The sequence below is a fragment of the Emys orbicularis genome, chromosome 22 (genome assembly GCF_028017835.1).
Source record: "Emys orbicularis isolate rEmyOrb1 chromosome 22, rEmyOrb1.hap1, whole genome shotgun sequence".
Classification (NCBI taxonomy): Eukaryota; Metazoa; Chordata; order Testudines; family Emydidae; genus Emys; species Emys orbicularis.
The window spans coordinates 20,344,387-20,366,137 of record NC_088704.1 but is presented as its reverse complement, the minus strand read 5'-3'; the positions used below and the strand labels follow the sequence as shown (position 1 = coordinate 20,366,137).

Here is a 21,751-nt window from a genome sequence, read left to right as displayed (position 1 = left end):
ATCACTAATTAGTATTGTAATGATACTTTGCATTTAGATGGTGCTTTTCATAGGAGGATTGCAAAGCCATTGACCAGCATGAGCAAGTATTATTAACCACGTTTTCTAGAGGGGAAACTGAGGCACAGAGACTTGCCCCAGACCTCACAACAATATACCTAGTTCCCTTGGACTAACCACACTTTCTCTTGTAAATCCAGTTTCATGGTCAGGTATCTACCAGGCTTAAATCAGAGTGCAGGTTACACAGCAATTAGTGTAGGACCTACCAGCTAATCTCCCTGAGCATGTAATTACCACAGCATGTACGCCACCAAGTCAGACCTGTGCAGTTACCCTGCAAGTACAAGAGCACTTACATGGTAATCCCTGCCAAATAAAGTACCACATCCCTCAATGGATAAAAACCTGAGCATGGAATCTGGCAGGGATGGGGTTAACACCATCCACAGGTGCTTGCTCTCAGTGCAGCAATTCCCAGAGCAGGGTGGGCTCAGCTGGGCTGAATTGCTCCAGGAGCCGAGCTTATAAGAGGCGTGAGCTGAGGGCTAGAGCTTTCCCCTTACGGTTAGGGGCTGAGCTGGTGCGGTCATTAGGCCTTGCTGTGGGGAGAGATGCTCTTTGCATAGCTGCACCCCAGATCAGCGGGTGGCTGTTTTCTTTCCTGCCCTGGGGATGTGTGTTGGTTCTGGGGTGCAGCCAGCTATGGGTAGGGACAGCATAGGGCACAGTGCAAAGAGCTGTAAATGAGGCAGCAGGAGGAAGCGGTGAAAAGGGCGTCCGCCTACTCTGCAAAGCCAGGAGGGAGCTTTCCAAGGGCAGGGAGCTCCACAGGCAGGGCCCAGAACTAGCAGCCTTGTTACTCTGGTGCCTGGTGCCCTGGAAATGCATCTAGATGGAGGGTTTCCAGAGGCACCTTGGCAGGGTGGTCAGCAAAGCCTGTTCTGTATTCCTCACCACAAGCAACGCCCAGACGCTGAGCTGCCAGGGGTTGCTCCAGTGACTAGGGGGTGCCAATGACTGGTCTGCACTAAGGAAAGCTGCAGAGAGGTCTAGTTTCTACAGAATGAGGCTGGGGTTTGGAACAACTGGGTAACATTATCAGCTCTGCCACTGACTTGCTACATGACCTTGGGCAAGTCACCTCCCCTCTCTGTGACTCAGTTTCCACACCTTAGCAGTGGGGATAATATTGTTACCCAACTCGCAGGGGTGATAGTTACAAGGCTTGGTTCATTAAGATCTGTCAAGTGATTTGGGCTCCTCATACTGTCACAGTCACGTCCCAGCTTTCTGTAGACTGCTAAACAGTGCGAATGTGTGACATGCCTCTGAGGTCACCCCCGGGCCTGATAGTGTGTGCGGGCCCCCTGCATGGCTCAGCATATGGGGATTTTCCCACTCGGGGTGGAGCACAAAGCATAGGGTCTCAGTGTCACATGTCCTGCCTCGGTGGGGCATGGAAGCATGCTTGTGAAACAGTCCACTGCTTTGCCACTTGGTAGGAAAAAGCCACACTGAGGTCCCAGAGCTGGTGACGTGTCACAAGTGTTCATACAGCTACAGCAAAATACACACCAGAAGAGTGAGTCTATGGGATGTTCTGGAACATTTAAAGCCAGGGAAAAGAGAGAAGTGAGGAGGGGGGAGCTTCCCTGCTGCAACTTCCATTTCAATGAAGCGTGTGGCTCCCCTCGCTCTGTCAGGAAATCAACGAGTCCCTTTTCCATTCCACCTCCCGCCAAGGTGCTTTGCAGCTAAGAAAGAGTTTGTTTGTTTGTTTTGTTTGTTGAGACCTCCTCTCCTCTCCTGCACACACCTACAGTGCAAGCCGATCATGGCAGGGCATGCTCCTGTTCAGAGCACTGTATCTTATCCCCGACAACACCCACCTTGTGCCAAAAGATACCACCGCACAGGACACCTGCAGGGTTGGTAAAGCTTGTCCCGAGCCATCAAACACACAGAGCAAAAGCCAAATTGTGAGACAGCAGGAGTCCTGCAGCTTCCTGGGCAATGCGTGGACATGAGAGCGGCGGGTTCTGACTGGAGCCAAGCTGCCTTGGCTGCAATGAAATGCTTTAGAAGCACGGGTGCTCTTGTTCCATTGCACTGGCCACGTGACTCTGGCACGCCTCCAGCCAGCCTTTCCTTTTTCCTTATACTGAGTCCTTAGTCACTTGGTGCACCCAAGAGTTTTCTCCCAGGCCAGTTTCATGCTTATAAGAGACGGGGCTGCAGGGTGCCCGGGCAGGTGCCGCTACATCCACCGAGGATTGCTGCGAGTACCTTTGGGTTTTTAAGATGGCGATGCTGTTTTTGTGGTTCAGGTCAGCTGAACAACAGGACCCCGTGGCCAGTGCATTTCTAGGTGATTATAGCCTGTCTTGCCAAGGCAGAGGGCCAAAGGGCAACTGGTGCTAACCACCCAGGAAATGCTACGATTGTAGCTAATTTAGCAATCTGTCTTAATGTGGATCAGAGATCCCTGGCTTTCCTTATTCCGTGATCTGAGTTAATCATGTGCACGTGCCTGCGTAGCTGAGACAGAGGCTGTCGAGATGTTTGTGGTGATACAAAGGACTGTGAAGCATTTGCAGTCACACACATTAAAATATAAAGTATAGAGACACCATATGTATGAGACAGAGGATGGCTGAGTGGCCTGAGCACCAGGTTTGCAATCGCTAGACTCCCTGGAACCATAGGTTTGGATTGTGGCAGGGTTGACTCAGCCCTTCATCCTTGCGGTGCAGATAAGGGAGTTCCATGCGTTCACTGTGTATGGGGTGGGGCTTTTGGAGGACAGCTGACATTTTGAGATCCTGGCTGCCCTGAATGAATGTTTATGATCCCAGAGTAAGGATTTGCTCAGTGTTTATAGTGAAAATTGCCCTTTCTCTGATTGTTCTGTGATGTGCCGTGGGCTGCTCTACCAGGCTGGCTGTCACTGGGGTAGCAGCGCTCTACGGCAGTTTTTCAAGTATTTTGGAGCTCTCTCATGCTGTGTTAGTGTAAGCTGTGATTGAACACGATCCACCATCACACAGACACATCCAACAAAAACCGGTCTAACCCCTGGAATCTAAAGCGGAGTGCCTGACAGCTGACCTTTCTGGCAAACACACCTGGCTCAAAGTCACCCCCTTTGGTTTGAGTTTTGTACACTAAAAAGGCAGCGTGAATTGGACGTAATTTTTGTTCCTGTCTCAAGGCATGTTATCTTTATCGTGCCTGCACACAGAATGCAGCTGTCTCAAGGTCTCTGCTGCCCTACCACTCTGCACTTATCAGTTCCTATCAAGATTGCTGGTCAACCCAGATGAGGGGTGGACGGATGGATTTGTATAACATGTGACTTCCAGTAAATATTAGCAGCTACATGCAGAAGCTCCCTTTTAGGTGGGTCTTTGCGTTGTGGGGGCATGTGTGTGGATACATTCTTCTAGGAAATTCTGCTGTGGAACCCAGGCCCGAGGAAATTCCATGAACGTCTATTCCCCACTGACAGACCAGTGCAACTTCACTTTGGTTTCTCTCCTGTAAACTGCATCTCAAAATAAAGCAGCTATCAAGTGAAATGCTAGCCAAAGGGGAAAGAAGTTAGGAGAGAGAAACGAGGAATGAAAGGGACCTTTTCAGCTGAGAGCCATGAAGCGATGCAGAGAGGGCTTAACACTGTCCCAGATGGCAGGAGCTGCAGAGAAGACGGTTCTCTGACCAGCCGGGGTGAGATTGTGCAACGGGCCAGGGAGTAAGTGAAGGTATCAGGGAAGAGAGCCAGAGGCAGGGAGTTGGAGGGTTTTAAACACAAAGAGGGGCAGTTTGGATCTGGCTCCGGAAATAGAAGAGGTGTTTGAAGAAGGGGTGGGGCGGGGGGGGGGTAACAATTTGTATATAGGACATGAGGGTGAATTTGGCAGTAAGGATGCTCCTGGCCTGTCTGAGTCGCACAGATATGCCACTGTCTGATCACACCTAGGACAGGTCAGCTTCCTGTTATAAAGGCAGTAGAGTTCTGTGTGACACTATGAACATGCCTCTTTGTGACATACCCAGATCTCAGGCTAATGAAGGGTGCAGGATCTGACTACATTTTGATGACATACTGAAGTCAGTTTCTTAGATGTGATACCATTTAGCATCTAAACCAGGCTTTGCACTTACTTTAGATTAGATTTAAATAGTCTCTCCTGAAACACGTACAAAGCTGCAATTTGTGAGCACAGAACAGAGAAGCATGACCCCTTTGCTTTTGCCCATGTAACCTACATACTCTGTGTGATTGTGATCTGATACATTCATTTTCAGCAGGCAGCATGGCAAAACCAGGGTTATTTGGGGGGTTCTTCCTGGCCAGGTGTTAACATACTGACAACTCCTGTCAAAGAATCTTTTCATGTAGACATTCCCGGGCAGTCCCCAACATGCCTGGGAAATAAAATTTTTCTGGAAGAGTAGAGGTGCATTATGGTAAGTTCTTCGGTAACACATGCTCTCATTATACCATGTTATGACATGGATAAATCTCTGTTAAATAGCAAAAACGATTGCCCTGCAGGCAAAAGAGCTGCAGCCGAACACAGACATGCCTCCACTGATAACCTTATCGTGTCTTAACAGCTCCAGGATTGTCTTCAAAGATCCTTCAACAATAACAAGCTATTCTTTTAAGGAACTGTGTGCTGATAACTCAGAGAGAGCAGTAGCCTGTTTTATATCCCATTTCAATACTGCATACAATACACGGCTCTTTTCTTTAGCACAGATGTCCTATCACCTACCAGTCAATGTCCACTCAGTTCATGCATCTCCCATTTGCATGCCCTTTGCCTTCAGTAGGATTCTGGTGGGAGTGACCGGTTCCTTGCCTCTTAGAGTTATTCCTTTGACAAGAGTAGATATTTCTTTGTGAATTAGCCTGTTCACGGCCGCTATGCACCAGAACCCTCTATTTTAAAAAATTAATTATACTTTGCACGTACACAGCCTGATTTTCAAAAGGAAGAAGCCCAAAATATTTTGCATTCACCATAATGCTCGTGAAATTTCATATCTAGTTCAGATGCCAAAGTTAGACATCTAAATGGTGATTTGCATGAGCTAATCATCTATTGCACTTGCATTTCTGTCCATAGTCCTGGGCTTCTGGACTTTTGAAAAAATGGACCCATGGTAATTAGCACCAGCACTTGACAAGCATTCGTTAAGATATCTGTGCCCTATTTTACAAAGACATACACTAGTGAAGTTACTTGCTCTTGCTCAGAGCGAGTCAGTTGCAAAGTTGGAGTTCGAACCCAGGACTCCCAAGTCCCAATGCCTTACACTAGTTACTAGCCCAGAGCCACCACTTTGCCTTTTTCCAGAGCACACTTTTGACAACAGCCATTAAAGACCCTGGCTATTCATTTGTATTCCCTCATGTTCTACATATTTTGAAATACGTGGCCTCTTAATATAGATTTTTTTTTGGCATTGAATTATGTGATATGAATTATTGTGTAGCTCACTCACAGGTAAGAGGACAAAACCAAACCTTCACATAATCCCTAACGTCCCATAGTGCAACGTGACATTTGCTCCGGGCTGCATTGCTTGCACTCCATATATATCAATAATCCTCAGATACATCTTCAGTCTGAGTGATTGTGCTATGTTTTCATAGATTCCAAAGCCAGAAGGGACCATTGTGATCATCTAGTCTGACCTCCTATTTTCAAGGTTCTTGTCTCAGTTTGGAGAAATTGTGACTCTGTTTTTTCTTGTAAAAATTTGTTGTTCCCATTCGGGTGAGAACTGGAAAGAAAGAAAGACAACAATGGCTTCCTGAAAGGAGCTGTTGAACAAGCATTTTGAAAAAAGTCTTGGACCTCTTCCAAAGGAGCTGTCCCTGGTCTAGGTGGAGCACAGTCAAACTAAATGTAGATGTCTTTACTCAGCGTGCATATCTAGTGGCTTCATCAGGGGACTAGCTCCCAGGACACCTGGGTTCTACTCCTTTTCTAACTTCCCAAGGTGGATTAATCTATCACCAGAGAGACCTCCCTCTTAGGATTCCATTTCTAATAGAGACTAGATCTTAAATATGTTCCCTGTTCTGTCACCTCCGTATTATTCCTACCCTTTATTTTTGGTCCCTACTGTACCCTTTGGGTATTTATAGACCTTTAGCCTCTTCCTTCCCACTAGCTTTATTATTAATGTCATTTCCCTCACTGAACAAAGGCAGAGACTGTCTTACGCTGTGTTTGTATAGGAATGAGCACAACAGGGCCTCAGCCTAGCTGGGGCTTCTAGGAGCTACTGTGATAATTAATAGCAAATAATGGTAGTAGCACCAATCTGATGTAAACTGAGCTTGTTCTATCTGAAATGTCTTTTAATCCAATTTTTGCCCTATTGATGCAATTTCTAATGCCAGAGTTTTTTCATTTGTTGCAATGAAAATCAGACCTCAACCTGCTTCGATGTTTCTTCTCTGCTACTGCAACCTCCTTTCTTTAAGTCCAAGTAAATTCCAGAGTTGTAGGACTTATTGGAGGAGCCAAAATAGTGAAACACTGACAGCCTTTCACTATTCAAGCACATCTCTGAGTTAATCCCATGCATTTTTCCAGTGCCTTTCACACCCAAGAATCCCAGAGTGTCATGGGATAGAGGTCACTTCCCCTATCTTCTGAAATGCAGCCATTTCTGGGGCGGGACAGAGCAGCCATTGTGCACCAGTGACTGGGGATGTAATCTGCTCTTGTGAATAAGACTCTTTAATAACATCCATCCCGAGGCTGATATTTATCATCTAGAGCTTAGGTCCAAGGAAGGGTTTTACAGAGACATGGTCGAAATCCCATTCGAATACTCCACGCAAACCCAGTGAAGTCTGAGCTTGTCTGCAGTGTCAAACTGCACCGAGTTTTACCATTTACTGCCCTGCATCCTGAGCAGGGGAACAGAATTCCAAACCCCACTAAGGACAAAGCTACTTCATTGCTTATATCTACTGGCGCTGCTTCCTGTGATGGGGACAGGAGAAAAGAGAAGCATTTTCCCATAGCGCTTTGAGAGCCTAAAACCAAAATCTAATCTAAACATTCTGTGTGAAAAGGCCTAATCGAAACATCCCTCCCCCCCCCAGTTCTCCCTGTTCTGCAGAACCGCTAGGCGGATGTGTCCCAACAGATTCTGAACTGATAAAAATCTTATTTATCTTCAGCTGTTGACACAGAAGCGTCTAGACTTGTCTACTTCAGGAGGCTTGGATCCGAGTGCTGCTTCTTTCTTCCTTGAAGGAAATGATTTGCCCAACAATTACTTTTTTCCCCACTATCTCCCCCTGCCCCCCCCTCCTCCTCCTTACATTCCAGTCTCTTCATTAGTCCTACTCAAGACGTGTCCGGGACTGCAGTCAATGGATCCCAATAAAGCCACTAGACTGGCAAGAGGGAGAGAGAGAAGAAAAGTGCTGCCTCAGGCTGCTAATTTCCTTGTACTCCCTAGCAAGCAGCTGTGGAGCTGCATCCCAGGACAGGTTTGGACAGATCACAGCAGAGAGGTGATAATAATGTGTCTGTCATTTTACTCAGACATGTAGGATCTTGCAAACCGCAAATACCGTTAACTGGCTCGGACGAATCTGTTACAACAGATCCTGGAAGACATGCCGACTGCAGGGCTTTTTTCTTTCTAATTTTTTTAATAACCATTTTTTAATCATTGGTCTTTATAATTTCTCACTGAGCTGGAAATTCCATCACAAGTTACTTTGTTTCCCTTTTAGCGTGAGCAAGGATGTGGATGTGTCCAGGGCATCATATGCACTGTATCGGGAGATGTACACAAGATTTACACGGACTGTCTATAAAACTAGAAAGTCCCAGTCCCGTCTGACCCCACTTCCCATCCACTTCGTCCAGCCCTCCAGAAGAAAAGAAGTGGAGTTAGTGGCCATTAATGATCAAGTTGAAGAGAACAATTTCAGGTCTTTCACACTGAGCTGCTTGGTTCTGGACAGTGGTGATCACAGGATGGCTGCAAGTGAATGTTTAAACGAGCGGGACAGTAAAAGGTTGGGAATATAAAGGGGATGTAACAATACCTAGCTCCTATACAGTGTTTTCCTCCATAGGCTCAGAGCTCTGTACAAAAGGAGGTCGGTAGCATTATCCCCATTTTATGGAATGGGGAAACTGAGGCATAAAGAAGGGCAGTGACTTGCCCCAAGGCCACCCAGCAGAGCCGGGAGTGGAATCCAGGACTCCTGAGGATCATACGTCTTCCCCAAATCTCCCCTGGCTGCAGCTATACAGTGGGTACAGGTTCCACCCAGCTGTGGGCATTGCTAGCCTCACCTTTAACTCGAATGTAACGTTGCTCTCGCAATAAACAGATTGTCAAAAAATTGCCTCTTCACCCGGAAGGCTTCATGGACACAGGGACACAAAGGTGTGCATAGCATCCTAGCTTTGAAAGGCTTGCTGTGGGCTCTTCCCAATGCGGCAGGCCCCTTAGTCTCCTCTATGGATACTGCAGTTGTTTGCCTAGTCAAAAGCTCCTCACGCAGAAGAGGGCTCTGCTCCGAACAAACACAAGGTGAGCAGGGAGACTCGCAAGGATCCCCATGCCGAGATCAGCTCACTTCATCCCCTCAGAGGGTGGGCTTTGCTCTGCCCAAGGGCTCACTCCACACCTGGGGGATCTGCAGGAGGACCTGTGACCGCCAAACCCAGCTCTCACTGAGGCGGTTACCAGAGACTCCCGAAGGCTGCACCGACCTGCTGCACCCCAGATCTATTAGCAGGACCACAAATGAATAGATTTCTTGTTCTTCAGCCTGCATTTTTCTGTGCTTACTATCCTGCCATTACTCCTAATTACAGTCCCATGGTTCACCCTAATTGATTTCCCTCCCTCCCTGACATTTACACCTTTAAAATACCTGTCGACTGGGCTCACATCCTCTCTTACTCATTGCTTGGCCGAGCCACACATACTTAGTTCTTTTCAAATCTTTCCAGTACATCTGACTCGCTCTCTGTCTGGCTACTTTGACCACGTGACCAAGTCTGCACAGAGGCCAAGTGCCACTAAGAAACAAGCAGAAAACCCAGCAATGCAGTTGTTTTGGCATGTGTCGGGGAACTCGTGGGGGTAAAGAGTGAAGAAATATGGTTGGGGGAATCTAGCTGAACACGCTGGTGCAAAAACACAGGGCAATAAAATCTGACCTGGAGTCGGATCCTAATTAATCTTTAGCAGCTAGCACTCCCTGAACAGGCCCCATGGTGCACTGTCACAGATAGCCTTTGCCCAAAGACCTCACAATCTAAATAAAGAGAGGAGGAAGTATTATTATTATTTAATTTATTATTACCCCATTTTACTGATGGGGAAACTAAGGTGCAGAGAGATTTTCCAAGGTCCCCAGGGAGCTGTGGCAGAGCCGGGAACTCAGACCAGCTCTCCTTGGTGCATTCTGACACTATCAGCTCAGCACTGACACCACCTTCCTGTTGTTCCCAAGCTGTGAGGCTCCAGGGTGGTGAAAGAGCCTGAGTGGGCAATCAGGGCTTCAGCGCATTCCCTGCATCGCTGGGAAGTGCCCCCGTCTCCATTGCATGGTGGTTTCCATGAGCACTTAGTATTTTCCAGTTTGGATTCAGAAAGGCACTTGAAAGCCATACAGAGAATTATTGTGACGTCCTTTTAGCTAAGAATGAAACTTCTGGGTTCAAGTAATGGCCCCCCTTCTAGAATCATTCGCAAGGAGTTTCCTTGTTCCTCATGCACAAGAGAGGTCTACAGGCTGAGTACAGAGCAGCCCTTCTGAAATGAAATTCTGGCTTGCAAAGCATTGAGATCGGAGCTATTTGCTGAGCAAGACCAATTCTGCAGCCCTCCAGTACACCTCTCCCCCAAGATCTGCCTGGTGGTGACACACGAAGTGATATTAATGGCAGGTACATTTAGGACCAATGAAAGGAAACACTTCTTCACACAGCATGTATTCAAACTGTGGAACTTCTTGCTGGAGATGCTGTAGGTTGACTTTATACAAGGCAGGATTTGCACCTATGCAGGCTTAAAAAAAGGCATCCAAGCTCATGCTTCGGGACACCCGTTGATCACTCCAGGGGTCAGGAAGGAGTATTCCCCTAACGGCATTGCACAAAGGGGCAGGTGCACTATGGTTCATTTTGTTTGCCCCCCAGTATAGCCTCAGCTATGGGTCCCCACTGGAGCTAATGGATGGACGCTCTGATCCAGGATGGCGCATCCTATGTGCCTAAACATGAGATCAAGTGCTCTTGCATTATCCTATACTGGACACATACGTGTTATTACTGAATTCCAGGCTGTGTATTTATCTTTACTTGGTCAGCCTACTCAGGAACCATAAAGGAGTCATGCTACATCTCAAGCTTTACAGGGCACAGTATGGAGCAAACGTTGGCTAATACCCTTTTTCTACACCAGTGGAGGAGATGACTCTTGTGAGGGCTGTTTTGCTCTGCTCTGTAGCACAGTTGGGATTAGGGAAAGGCTCGTGCCTACCAGAGTTGTGCTGCTGATTTGAGAGGTTTTCGAAGTGGCTTTTCCTCAGAGCTGTATTTTGTAAATTTGGTTACTATGTCCAATGTGCTTTTTGTTCTTTTTGTAATTGCACCAAATTCCCAGTTTATAGGTACAGTCTTCCTATCAGCAACAAGAACCCCAAATCCCTAACACCGAGACAAGGATAACTGGAGCATAAATATGCCTCCTTCCCCCAGTCCCCAGCCTCCTTCTCCCTCCGCATATACGACGTTGGCCTCCTCTGTGTCCCTGCTCACCATTGTTGGAGCCAGAGACATCCCCTCTGCAGCTTCTGACATCCGACGACTTCCTTTTGTATCTTCCTGCCTGACTCTCCAGGTGATTTCAAACCTCAGCAGGAAACAGGTGTCCCTGAACTTCTCTGCTGCTTGATAATGCTGCAGAATTTGGAGTGTGGGAGAGAGGCTGATCAGCTGCAGGCTGTCATGTAAATAGAGAGGTCTCAGTCTGACACCACTGGAAACTATCTGAAGTTTGTGTTTGAAGTCAGGGTCAGGCCCTAAATGAATTGGCTGATATAGGAGAGAGACAGAGGTGAGCGAATGGCCCAGAAAATTCCTGCATTTCAATCCCTGGAACGAGGTGTAAATCCAAGGAGCCTAGTTAATAAACAAGATTTAAGATGATTTTGCTTTGGCAAGTAAAACATTGGGAACAGGCATTCAACCATTTGCATAGCAGATGTCCGCTTCCTGCCACATGCCCCCTAAGTACATGGGTCAACATAGTAAGATATGTCCCTGCCCCAAAGAGCTTACAATTTAAATAGACAAGACAGACAAATGGCAGGAAAAGAAGTGATTTTTATCCCCATTCTACAGATGGGGAACTGAGACCCAGAAAGACAAGTGGCAAGGCCAAGTCTGTGGCAGAGCTGGGAACTGGCTCAGATCTCCAATCCCTTAACCACAAGACCATCCTCTCTCCAAACCGCTGAGGATGGCAACGCACAGGTACATTGCCCCCGCCCCTGAATCCGTCACTAGAATCCACTGGAGGGTATGAGAATGTCACTAATCTGCTCTAATACAGAAGAGGAAAAAACCTGATCCTCCCCACGTAGCAGGAGAAAATACAGCAGGCAAACAGCCTTCCAGATGAGATCAACATGCCCCTCTTTAGAGAACAAACCCTGCTGAACGAGGACTGCTACAATCAGGTGGGCTGTCTGACTTCCCTCCCCCACCCCCAGCAGTGCCTGGTAGCGATTCTGTAAAGGACCCGGTATTCCGTTTTCCTCTTTTCAAGTGAATCGGCCAGTTGTGAGAGGTGCCCGACTGACAGCCTGGGAGAATCAAGGCCTTTCTTTATGCACAGAATAGGTGCCGTGTAGGCTGCATCAGTGCAAGCTCTGCAGCTGGGCACTTCATCCGGGGCAGCCCAGAGGACGGGAGGAGAAGGAAATTCACCCTTCACAGCCCATGCAGTCCAAGGACTCTTTGGAAAGATAGCCAGCCAGGGGGCAGTTAGCGCCAACTGTGCTGCAGCTATTGTGATCTGGGTAACAAGGCCAGTCAATCTGGGCTGGAATTTTGTCTAATTTCACCCCCACTCAAACACTGGGAGTGTGAAAGTGTGGCTGAGGTTTGGGCATTATTGGGCTCCTGGTCCATGCAGGGGACAGTGTGAAAAGAGGAGCAGACGGGGCTAGAGAGGGAAAAGGCCAGTGAAAAGAGCGATATGGTGACCGTGGCTCACACTGGTGAAATCGGTAGTCACTCTGGGCCCAGGATCAGTACCATACACAGCAGCCGTTATAGTTATCGGCAAGCAAGGCAGCTTCTTAGGGTGGCAGATTTCTGGGAGCTGCCTAAGGCAGCAGATTTGGCCTGGTCACCCCTCCATCATGACCATGGATAAGGCCAAACCTGCGACCCCCAGGAGCCAGGTTTCAACGCCACTCACTTAAACTTAGCTCAACTGCCCCTCTGTCATGACACGACAGGTGGATGGGCAAAATCTGAGAGGTGGGGGGCATCATACTCAAGTGTTGCCTTGGGCAGTAGGTTGCCTTGAGTGGCCTCTGACTATACAGGGGGTGGGGGGAGTGTGCATCTGTCCTCAGCACCGGCTTCCCGTGGCGAGCACAAAACATGCCTTTATTTATTTGTAATTACAAATGTGTTTAAAATGGCAAGAAACCCCCCCTCAAAATAATGTGTGAGGTTCAGGCCTGGGCACACCTAGGCATCAGAGCCACCCACTCCTCACACAGCTCACTGAACTCAGACTGGATGCCAGTAGCTACCAGGTCTGGCGTCAAGCTCCCTCTTCCCCCAGTCCCCAGGCTCAGGTCTATTTTCCATTGGTTCAGACACAGAAACATAGGGAGAGATTTTCACAAGCACCAAAATGTGCATGGAAAACGTGCACCTGGCTAAGCATGCAAATTGCTCCTGCGTTTCGGTGCATGTACGTGCATACTCAGAGCCATGGAAATCAGGCCTGGAAGAATGCTTTTCGTGACCACTGCTCATGGCTCCCGAAGGAGACTGATTCTCACCACATGGGACTTTCTGTTGTTACCACATAGGTAACAAGGTCCGGTCCCTCCGCTGACGTAAATCAGCTGGGCCTCACTGACTTTAGAGGACCTCAGAGGTGTCACGCAGGGGTGAATGGAGCTTGCAGAGGCCCAGGAATATTTTGATGCAGTGCTGCTAATTTACAGGGGCCCTAACTGTCTAACTGGGCTCTGCTGGCAGCACCAAGGAGGGAGAATTCTCTCTTCATGCTAAAGAGCAAAAGGCCTCACATCCATCAGTGCGTTCCATAAACTTCTGAGATAATGTAACTGATACCACGGTCATGTTGGAACAGCCGACTGCTCCAGCGTCTTCCCAGGGCCTGCCGAAAATAGCTCTCACAAACACTGCCAAGGGCCTTTCTCCTTCGCAATCCCACTGTGGCTGGGACTTAGGAGCATGAGCCACGCCCAGCTGGAGCCAATGGAAAGACTCCCAGTGACTTCAGTGGTCTCTGGGTCAGACCCCCGCTGCGGATGCTTTCCTATTTCTGCCATTCCAGAAGCTGAATGATTTCACCCACTCAGATTTCTTTTCAGCTGCTTGGAGACAAGCACAAGTGTTCAGAGCTCAGAGGCAGAGTGTGATCTGACTCACGGTCACGGCCCTTATTAAGGGACATTCATCAGACTGTTGAGCGTTCCACATCATTAAGGAGCGGTGCCAGGAGTTAGTTATTTCCTACTGCTGCTGCTAGAGGGAGACAGATTTTTGCCATTGTTTGTTTACAGGGTATTTTAGATGATGACTGTAGCAGGCGCAACCAACTTTTGGGATACATTGTTCGGTCATCCTCTCCCTTCCCTGCTCTCCCCATCCCAGCCCCTGGCCCTAACATTTATGCAGTAAGAAATCAAGCTGTGAAATTGGAGAATCAATCTAATTAGGCTCCTATAACATGCCCATCACTGTAGTATCTAACTGACTTAGCTCTGGGGTTGGACCTGGTTTGGATTGGGTCACCTGGTCCAGAACTATTCATATCCCTGACAGGCTGATATCTAGTCCCAGCCTTGAATCTCTCCAGTCATGGAGATGGTCACAGTCTCCCTTAGCAGCTTGGTTCCATTCTCTGGATTGTGGTTGAAACAATGTAAGTGAACTGGGCACTAAATCCACCCCAGGCCTATGTCAAGATTTCAGTCCGGCACTGCTCCACTTCAGTTTGAGGACTATCCAGTTTCTAGCTTCAGAGTGCCAGATTGGTCAGCAGCTGAGGTCTGGGGTGAACATTGTCTCCTTCCTCCAATAACAACATCCTCACCAGGACCATGATGGAGAGTTACACCACCTGTGGCAGAGCTGGGGTCTGATTCTCTATTGCCTGCACCACGTGCAGTCATATCCACCTGAGCGAAGAGAGTGCAAAGTGCTAGTGTAAACCATTAGCAAGGCCAGGCAATGGAGACTCAGGCCCACAATGCTGGACTGGATGGACCCTTCATCTGTTCTGGGTCATCAGGGAATGCAGGGACAAGTCTTGATCTGAAGGAGGAGGGTAGCTTGATTCCTAGGGCTCTTTTTCAGTGAGGCCGCGGGAGGCCAAAGACCCTATTAACGGTTCTGCTGGCTTTGGTGAGGACGATAATGTTTTTAGAGGGGAGGGAAGCAGCAGTCAGTCTGAAATTGTACTTGAGAAAAATACTAATTATCTATCAGTTACCAGCTGGCTGGCGTGGCAAGGGGGCTGAATGTGAGAAAACAGCCGAGATCGGCTCCCAGCTCTAGCATGTACAGGCAGCTCCAGGCAACGGAGAGTCCTGACAGCTTCCAACAAGCAGGTAGGCGCCCTGCATGCCCTGTCTTGTACTACTACAGATCCACTCCCTTCCTCCCACCCCAGGAAACAAGCCACCAGAGGGGCCTTCCAAGGCACAGAAAAAATCTCATTTTCAGGGTCTGGCCCACCTCATGGCCCTCTGCTGACAAAGAGATTGTTAGAAAAAACAACCTGGCTCCAAGGTTTTGCATAAAATACAACAACGGCTTTATTTCCAAAGGATTGTGCTAAGAGACAGAAACCACTAACGCTTTGCTGAGAGACAGGTTTGGTCTGACGGTCAGTGCACAGGACAGGCACTCCCGAGTCACATGCATCTTCTGCAGGAGATTCCCATGGAGAAGCCCTAAAGCAACATTCTCTGACCCACATAAGCCCTCAATTTGCAACTGAAGCCTCGGTCCTTTTCTCTGTTATTCCCTTTCATAGATTCATAAAGTCACAGATTTTAAGAATTTTAAGAATTACGATTTTGTCTGACCTCCCTCCTAGCACAGGCCAGGGAACCTTGCCAGTAATTCCTGCGCTGAGCCCATAATTGATGCTTGAGCTAGAGCTTCTCTTTAGAAAGATATCCAGCCTTAATTGAGATGCTTCAAGTGTTGGAGAAACACAACCTTTGGTAAGTTGTTCTTACGGTTAGTTATTCTCACTGTTAAAGATTTGCGCCTTATTTCTAGTCTGAATTTGTCTAGCTTCAGCTTCCAAGCATTGGATCGCATTATGCTTTTTAATTCTAGACTAAAGAGCCCCGTACTACCAGAAATCTTTTCCCATGCAAGTACTTGGAATAGCAGTATGTCAAAGCACACTATGCAACTTTTAGTGTGTGGTACCAGGATCCACATAGCCATTTAGTGCAAGCTGGTCACTGCAGATTTAAACCCAGGCTTGCTGTGCACTATTCCTCTGTGTAGAGATGCTCTCAGTCAAATGCCTTACAGAAGTTTAAGTATATTATGTCAACACACTTATCTTTATCAACCAAACTTGTGTTCTCATCAAAACACAACATCAAAGACCTATTGACAAGACCTATTTTCCATAAATCCATATTGACTGGTATTCATTATGCTAGCCCCTTTTAATTCTTTACTGATTGTATCCCCCATCAGCCTACCCATGATTATGCCTTGGATCACTGTCAGGCTAACTGGCCAAGGGGGTCTTTGATCATCCACTGGCTTTTTCTTTTTTCTCTCCAATCCAGTGCTCCAAGATTTATTAAAAATTAACACTAGTGGTTCAGAGAGCTCTTTGGCCAATTCTTTTAATGCTCATGGGAGCAATTTATATGGTCCTGTTGATTTTAAAATGTTTAACTTTAATAGTTGTTGTTTACAATCCTTCCTAGTACTGATGGAATAGAAAACATTTCTTTATCTCTATAAGATATGAAAACATCTTGCTTCTTTCTGAACACAGAACAGAAATATTTGTTGACTACTACTTTCTGCATCATGATTAATAATTTTGCCATCTTTGTTTAGTATCAGAATTATAGCAGTACTAGGATTTCATTTGTTCCTGATATATTTAAAGAAATCTTTCATGCTGTCCTCAACCCCACTGGCCATAGAGTTTTCATTGATACCTTTAGCTTCCCTTATCAATTGTCTGCATTTCCTAACTGCTGATTAGTACTTCTTTGGTCGAGACTATCTGCTGTTTGCATATAGCAAGCGAAATTAGACTGTGATCACTTGATTCAATTGTAATCATTTTCTTTGCACAAATACTCATTCTCCAGTCTTGTATCCAGTGGGGAAATAAAGCATGCAGTCTAGTGGAGAGAAAACAGACCTGGAAAATAATCTCTTTCTTTTAACAGAAAATACAAAATTACAAAGTTCAGACACTTTGTCAATCAGACAATGGTGCAATCTGGGATGAGTTTCGCTGCCAATCCAGCATGACCAGTATTTGTTAAAAGAGAAGACGTTACAATGGTCACTGCAGAGTCACATGGGAACTTATGCTCCCTCCAGCAAAACAGCTGACGTTTGGAACCAAGCATCTGCCACAATTTTCACTGTCCAAAATACAGGGAAATGATAGGCCTGATTCTGATCTCGCACAGGTTTTACATGTTGTAACTATACAGACTTTAGTGGCGTTACTCCAAATTGACTTGCAGTGGAGTATATGAGAGCAGAATCCGATTTTTATCTGTCTCACACATTCATTCCACATATTCATTCTTTCACTGTGGTATCGAAGTGCCTACAACTTCCTGGAGGCTAATTTTCAAAAGTATATTTGAGCCACGTGGGCTTACGTGCCTCGTTCAGGTGTTAAAGCTGATCTGGGCACTTGAATGCATGGCTGGGGATGATAATTCGGGGTTCCAAACATGAAAACTAGCCTCTCATGTTAGTCATTTCCTCCCCCCAGCACAGATCAGCTTCATTCCAAGTGTAAGGATACAATAAACCAGGGTTGCAGCCACCACAGTGTGCTCTGCTGAAACAGTCTGGGACTTTCGTTCTACTTCATTCTAAGCGGAATTCTACTGAATCTGAATGAAATGCAAAGCAGGTTCCACTGTGCTTCCCGTGAGATAAGAATATCCTGATTTCGATCATTTGTCCTGCGTTAGTGCAAGGTCCTGGGAAGATCTCAGCTTCTTGAGCAGGGCTCTGTAATAATTGTAGAACTGAATATCCCGCAAAAGAATCCACCCTAGCTTTTATGTGGAGCCCAGTGCATGATGGCAGAGGACGTTGGTAGTATAATCAGTGCTGTGTGGATGCCCATGCAGTGGAGACATCATCAATGAAGCTGAGCATGCCCAGATCTCTAGTGACAGAGAACACACTCACCAGTCCCAAAAACGGAGCTTCCACTAACCTGGGACACAACAGTCAGCAACAAAGCTGATATCGATAGAACAATGGCACTGAAACAGAACGAGGGATGTGATGCAGTCAGTGGCTGCGCGCCGTATGGGACGAGCCCAACGCACTTGTTTCTGCACTTGTTTCTGTGCTGCTCTATCCTTAACTGTTGCTGCTGCTAGTGTGACCAGACAGCAAGTGTGAAAAATCGGGACAGGGGTGGGGGGGTAATAGGAGCCTATATAAGAAAAAGACCCCAAAATCAGGACAGTCCCTATAAAATCGGGACATCTGGTCACCCTAGCTGCTGCTATTGTGGGAATGATGTGGCATTGGGTATATACACAGTGTGTGTATTCCAGGCACAAATCCTATGATCAGTGAGCATTTGAGAGCAGGAAAAGGGCATTTTCCTAATGGTTCATTCAACTGTGATCAGTGGGTGCTCCTTCAGCAGGTGCTTTCCCTTGATTCACATGTACTGAACAGCTCCTGTCCACAGCTCTGTGTCTGTGTGTAATAATGTCAGGAGTATTGTAAGAATCCAGGAGGGCATTCTCTGCTATCCGGGATCTGTTCCTGTCCCAGTGAAGCCAGCTGGCTAGCACAGGCTGCACCGTCTCTGGCTTTTCATTGTCTTTCAGGAGTTTGTAGCTGATACACTCCGCTTGCATCACTGGTGGGAAATACCAGACCAAGTAGGCTACTGAATCCCCCTGGGAAATGCTGAGTTTATTTTCTTTGCTGTTTGCCGCCAGGCTGATTATTAGTATCTCACCTGCACTGTCAGGGGATGGGATGTCAAAGTGCAGGCCTCACGATTAAAGCAGCCCTGCCTTTTGTATCTGACCAAACCATGTTCAATGACCACCATGCTACCCCGGATCCATGTGGTGGCTCCCAGCTCACGGGAGTGCCCAAGGAGGGAGGAATCTCAGAGATGAGACCCATCACAGTAGCCTACATTTGTTTTCCATTTGGCATCCCTTCCTTTTGAACAGCCCCATCAAAGAACCAGGGTTTGGGCAGAAAATTCCATCTTTCATCCAAATCTGGCCCTACCGATTTACCTAGGTTCTTACCTGACTCCTATCACAGGCCTGAGTCCCTCCACTAGCTGGGCAATTCCTACTGACCTTCACATTTCACCAAGGGAGCTTTCCCCCCAAGGGAAGACGAACAGGCTAGGGTTGTTTCTTACCCTCAGGGCCTAATGTTAATCCCAGACCTAACCCAGGGAGATACCCCGTTGTTAATCTACACATCACAGACCCAGAGAGGGGCAGGGGATACACTGCCATCCAGACACCCTGTCCTCTTAACTAGAATGCTGGCCAGGTACAGATTCCCCATAAAATGTTTGGGCCGGCTCCTCAGCTATTTACACCACAGCATCTGGCCAAGCCATGAAGTAAGCGATGATCCCTTGAAAACCAGATTTATTTTTGGTTTGCTTTAGAAGCTCTGAGCAGCTGCTGAAGACTGAGTGGTCAGTGCAACGCCGTACGGATTGACCTGGCATTTGCTTTATTTTATACCACAATGGCTCCTTATTCTTTGCCGATACCAGGATCCAGTATATTTTGGCGTAGAATTGCCGGGAGATCATTCCGACGAGAGCTCGTTGTGTGCTGAGGGCACCGGGATAGGAGTTCCCTACTTCAGCGCTGTGCTGGGCATGCTTAGAATTCAGCAGTCCCGTTCATCTCCCTTGCCTGCTCACCTGGGAGCCCCGCGGAGGTGACCCCTCACTGCTCTCCCTATTCATTGTCACGGGGCAGCTTGGCTGTCTAGAATTACAAAACAAACTGCTGGGAGACAGCTGTTATAAATCACCCTTTTAACCCCTTCCCCGCCACGCTCCCACTAGGCAATATTCCGTGTGCACTTTCCATTCCCACACGCAGCAGCTAGAGGGGTGGCATGTATTGGACTGACAAGAACAGAATAGGAGCTGCAGTTATTTGGGGTTTCAACGCTCTTAGCCCATACATGAAGCAGCCGGAAGACAACTTTTTGTCCATCATTAAAAGGCCTTTCACAGTAATTAAACACATCAGCTTCCAAAAATAAGTCATTATCACACGTAGGGCTGATACATGTTGCTCATGATCTGCTGTGCTGGTTTGGTAGCACGGTCAAACCATAACCCTACAGGAAACCCCTTTGCTCCCTTTCTGTGTCAGCTGTCTCACCTCAGTCTTTATACCCTGGCAGGCATTCCCCCAGGGAAAGGAATTCTGTCTATAAGATGCATCTATTTTCCCAGGCGTTTCTTGGTGGGTGGGAGCTGAGTGGGTGCTTTAGTTGCACTGGGAGTTTTTTTGTGAATACTTTGTTTCCAGAGAAATGTCTAGGACAGAAATGTTTTAAAAATAAATAAGTGTCAATATTTTTTTTTCTTCATAGGCCATGCTTATGCAAAAGCCCCTATGACATGAATTTAGGACCTAACCGCTGATGAGAAAAGCAGCACCCTTCTTCTCTCAGTCATTTCCCTGTCCCTTGCTCTGCTGAGATGACGCTTTTCATAGACCTCAAGACATGCTGTGAAAGCCATGGGCTGAGTGGCTGGCTTTTGGGGTACTTGTAGGGACAGGTCTATGCAACTGTGTTATCCACTGGCTGCTCTGTTCATTTTTCTTATTGTGTGACGTTGCTGAATGATATTTTTGTGGCTGCAAGTTTAATTCTCATCAGGGCTCCTAGAGCTTGAGTGATTCATTTGCTATTACAAATCAACAGAAATAAAAAAATATGAAAAATCTAGGGATCTACTGTGTCTGGAAATAAATCCTGAAAATAAACCCCGCTATTTCCCAAAGTTTTGCTTGTCAGGCTTGAGTTATATTTGCTGCCTCTAAAGGTGGCAACCAAAATACCCTCTGTTGACTATCGAATAACTATACATTTTGCAGCTGACATTGCAACGTCCGCGGTATATAAACATGCACTGTGTATCCTTCTGCGAAATGATACAGAGACAGTAAAGGGTTTGATGCAGATTCATTGCAAACATTTCTATAGACACACATGCATCTCTCTACTGAAGGCAAGAAGAACTCATGCAACTTACTGTCCAAGTGGCAGACTTGGCTGTGCTGGATTGCTGGAACGTCACCTCAAAGTGGTGGGGCCCAGGGTAGTCAGCGTTGGAGGGGATGACAGGAGCTGGGGACATGGCATCAAAGGTAGAGCTGGGCTGCGAGTAGGGAGAATGCGTTGGGACATTGGAGGGGTGCTCAGAGTTGTAAGGGCTGGTGGAAGCTGCTCTGCTGCCGATGCTCTGATCCATGCTGCTGTTCAGCAAATTAAACTGGGACTGGAGGAAGGGAAAAGGGGAGGAGGGGGGAAAAAAAGAAAACACCAGCCAGTTTAGAGACAATGAAATCTCAGCTACACTTCTCCAGGACTTCAGGTGTCCTGTTACAGCCTCCTTAAAGGGCCAGCGCACTGGAACGTTAGCTGAAATACCTCCTCTGGGTTGGTTTGTTTTTAAAACAGGTCACCACTTGTGAAAGGGATAAAACCTGACACATTGACATCACCCCCTTTTGTCAGCTTCATCCATAATGGAGGCAGCCAGGTGCCAAGATTCCTGGATTGCCAGTGCACTTTACAGTGTAAAACCACCTCTTTCGCTAGCAGGGAAATCACCGCGTAGCTAGGAAGAGATGTATATTTGCTGTTTTCTGCTACTCCCCTTATGGGAATGGCCTATTGACTAGAAAATGATAATGATCTTAGAGCTCACCCTACAGAACACACCAATACTACAGAACTCCATAGGATGCCAGAACAAGTGTGATGGAAAGGCTCTCATCCTCTGTTAAGTTCTGGAAATGTTCAGAGGGATTTCTATAGATCCCCGTTGGTTCCATCAGGGACCTTTCTGTAAGGGCTCATTCACTTCCATTTCAAATCTCAGCACTTTCAGTTCATGTGGGACCAAACCAACCCCCCACCCGGAGCCAAACACTCCCAAACTTCACAAAGGAACCCAGGCCAGGAGC

At 47.1% G+C, this 21,751-nt stretch overlaps 1 protein-coding gene across 2 annotated transcripts in view; it reads right to left on the bottom strand.

Annotated features, from left to right (window-relative positions):
• TP73 (tumor protein p73) overlaps nucleotides 1-21,048 on the bottom strand; it is a 36,837-nt gene extending 15,789 nt beyond the window's left edge. For both annotated transcript variants that reach the window (XM_065421396.1, XM_065421397.1), the window contains exon 1: nucleotides 20,815-21,048. In XM_065421396.1, the coding sequence (XP_065277468.1) occupies nucleotides 20,815-21,033 (219 nt within the window). In that variant the 5' untranslated portion in view covers nucleotides 21,034-21,048. The remainder of the gene's footprint in view (nucleotides 1-20,814) is intronic.
• Nucleotides 21,049-21,751: the final 703 nt, after the last annotated feature.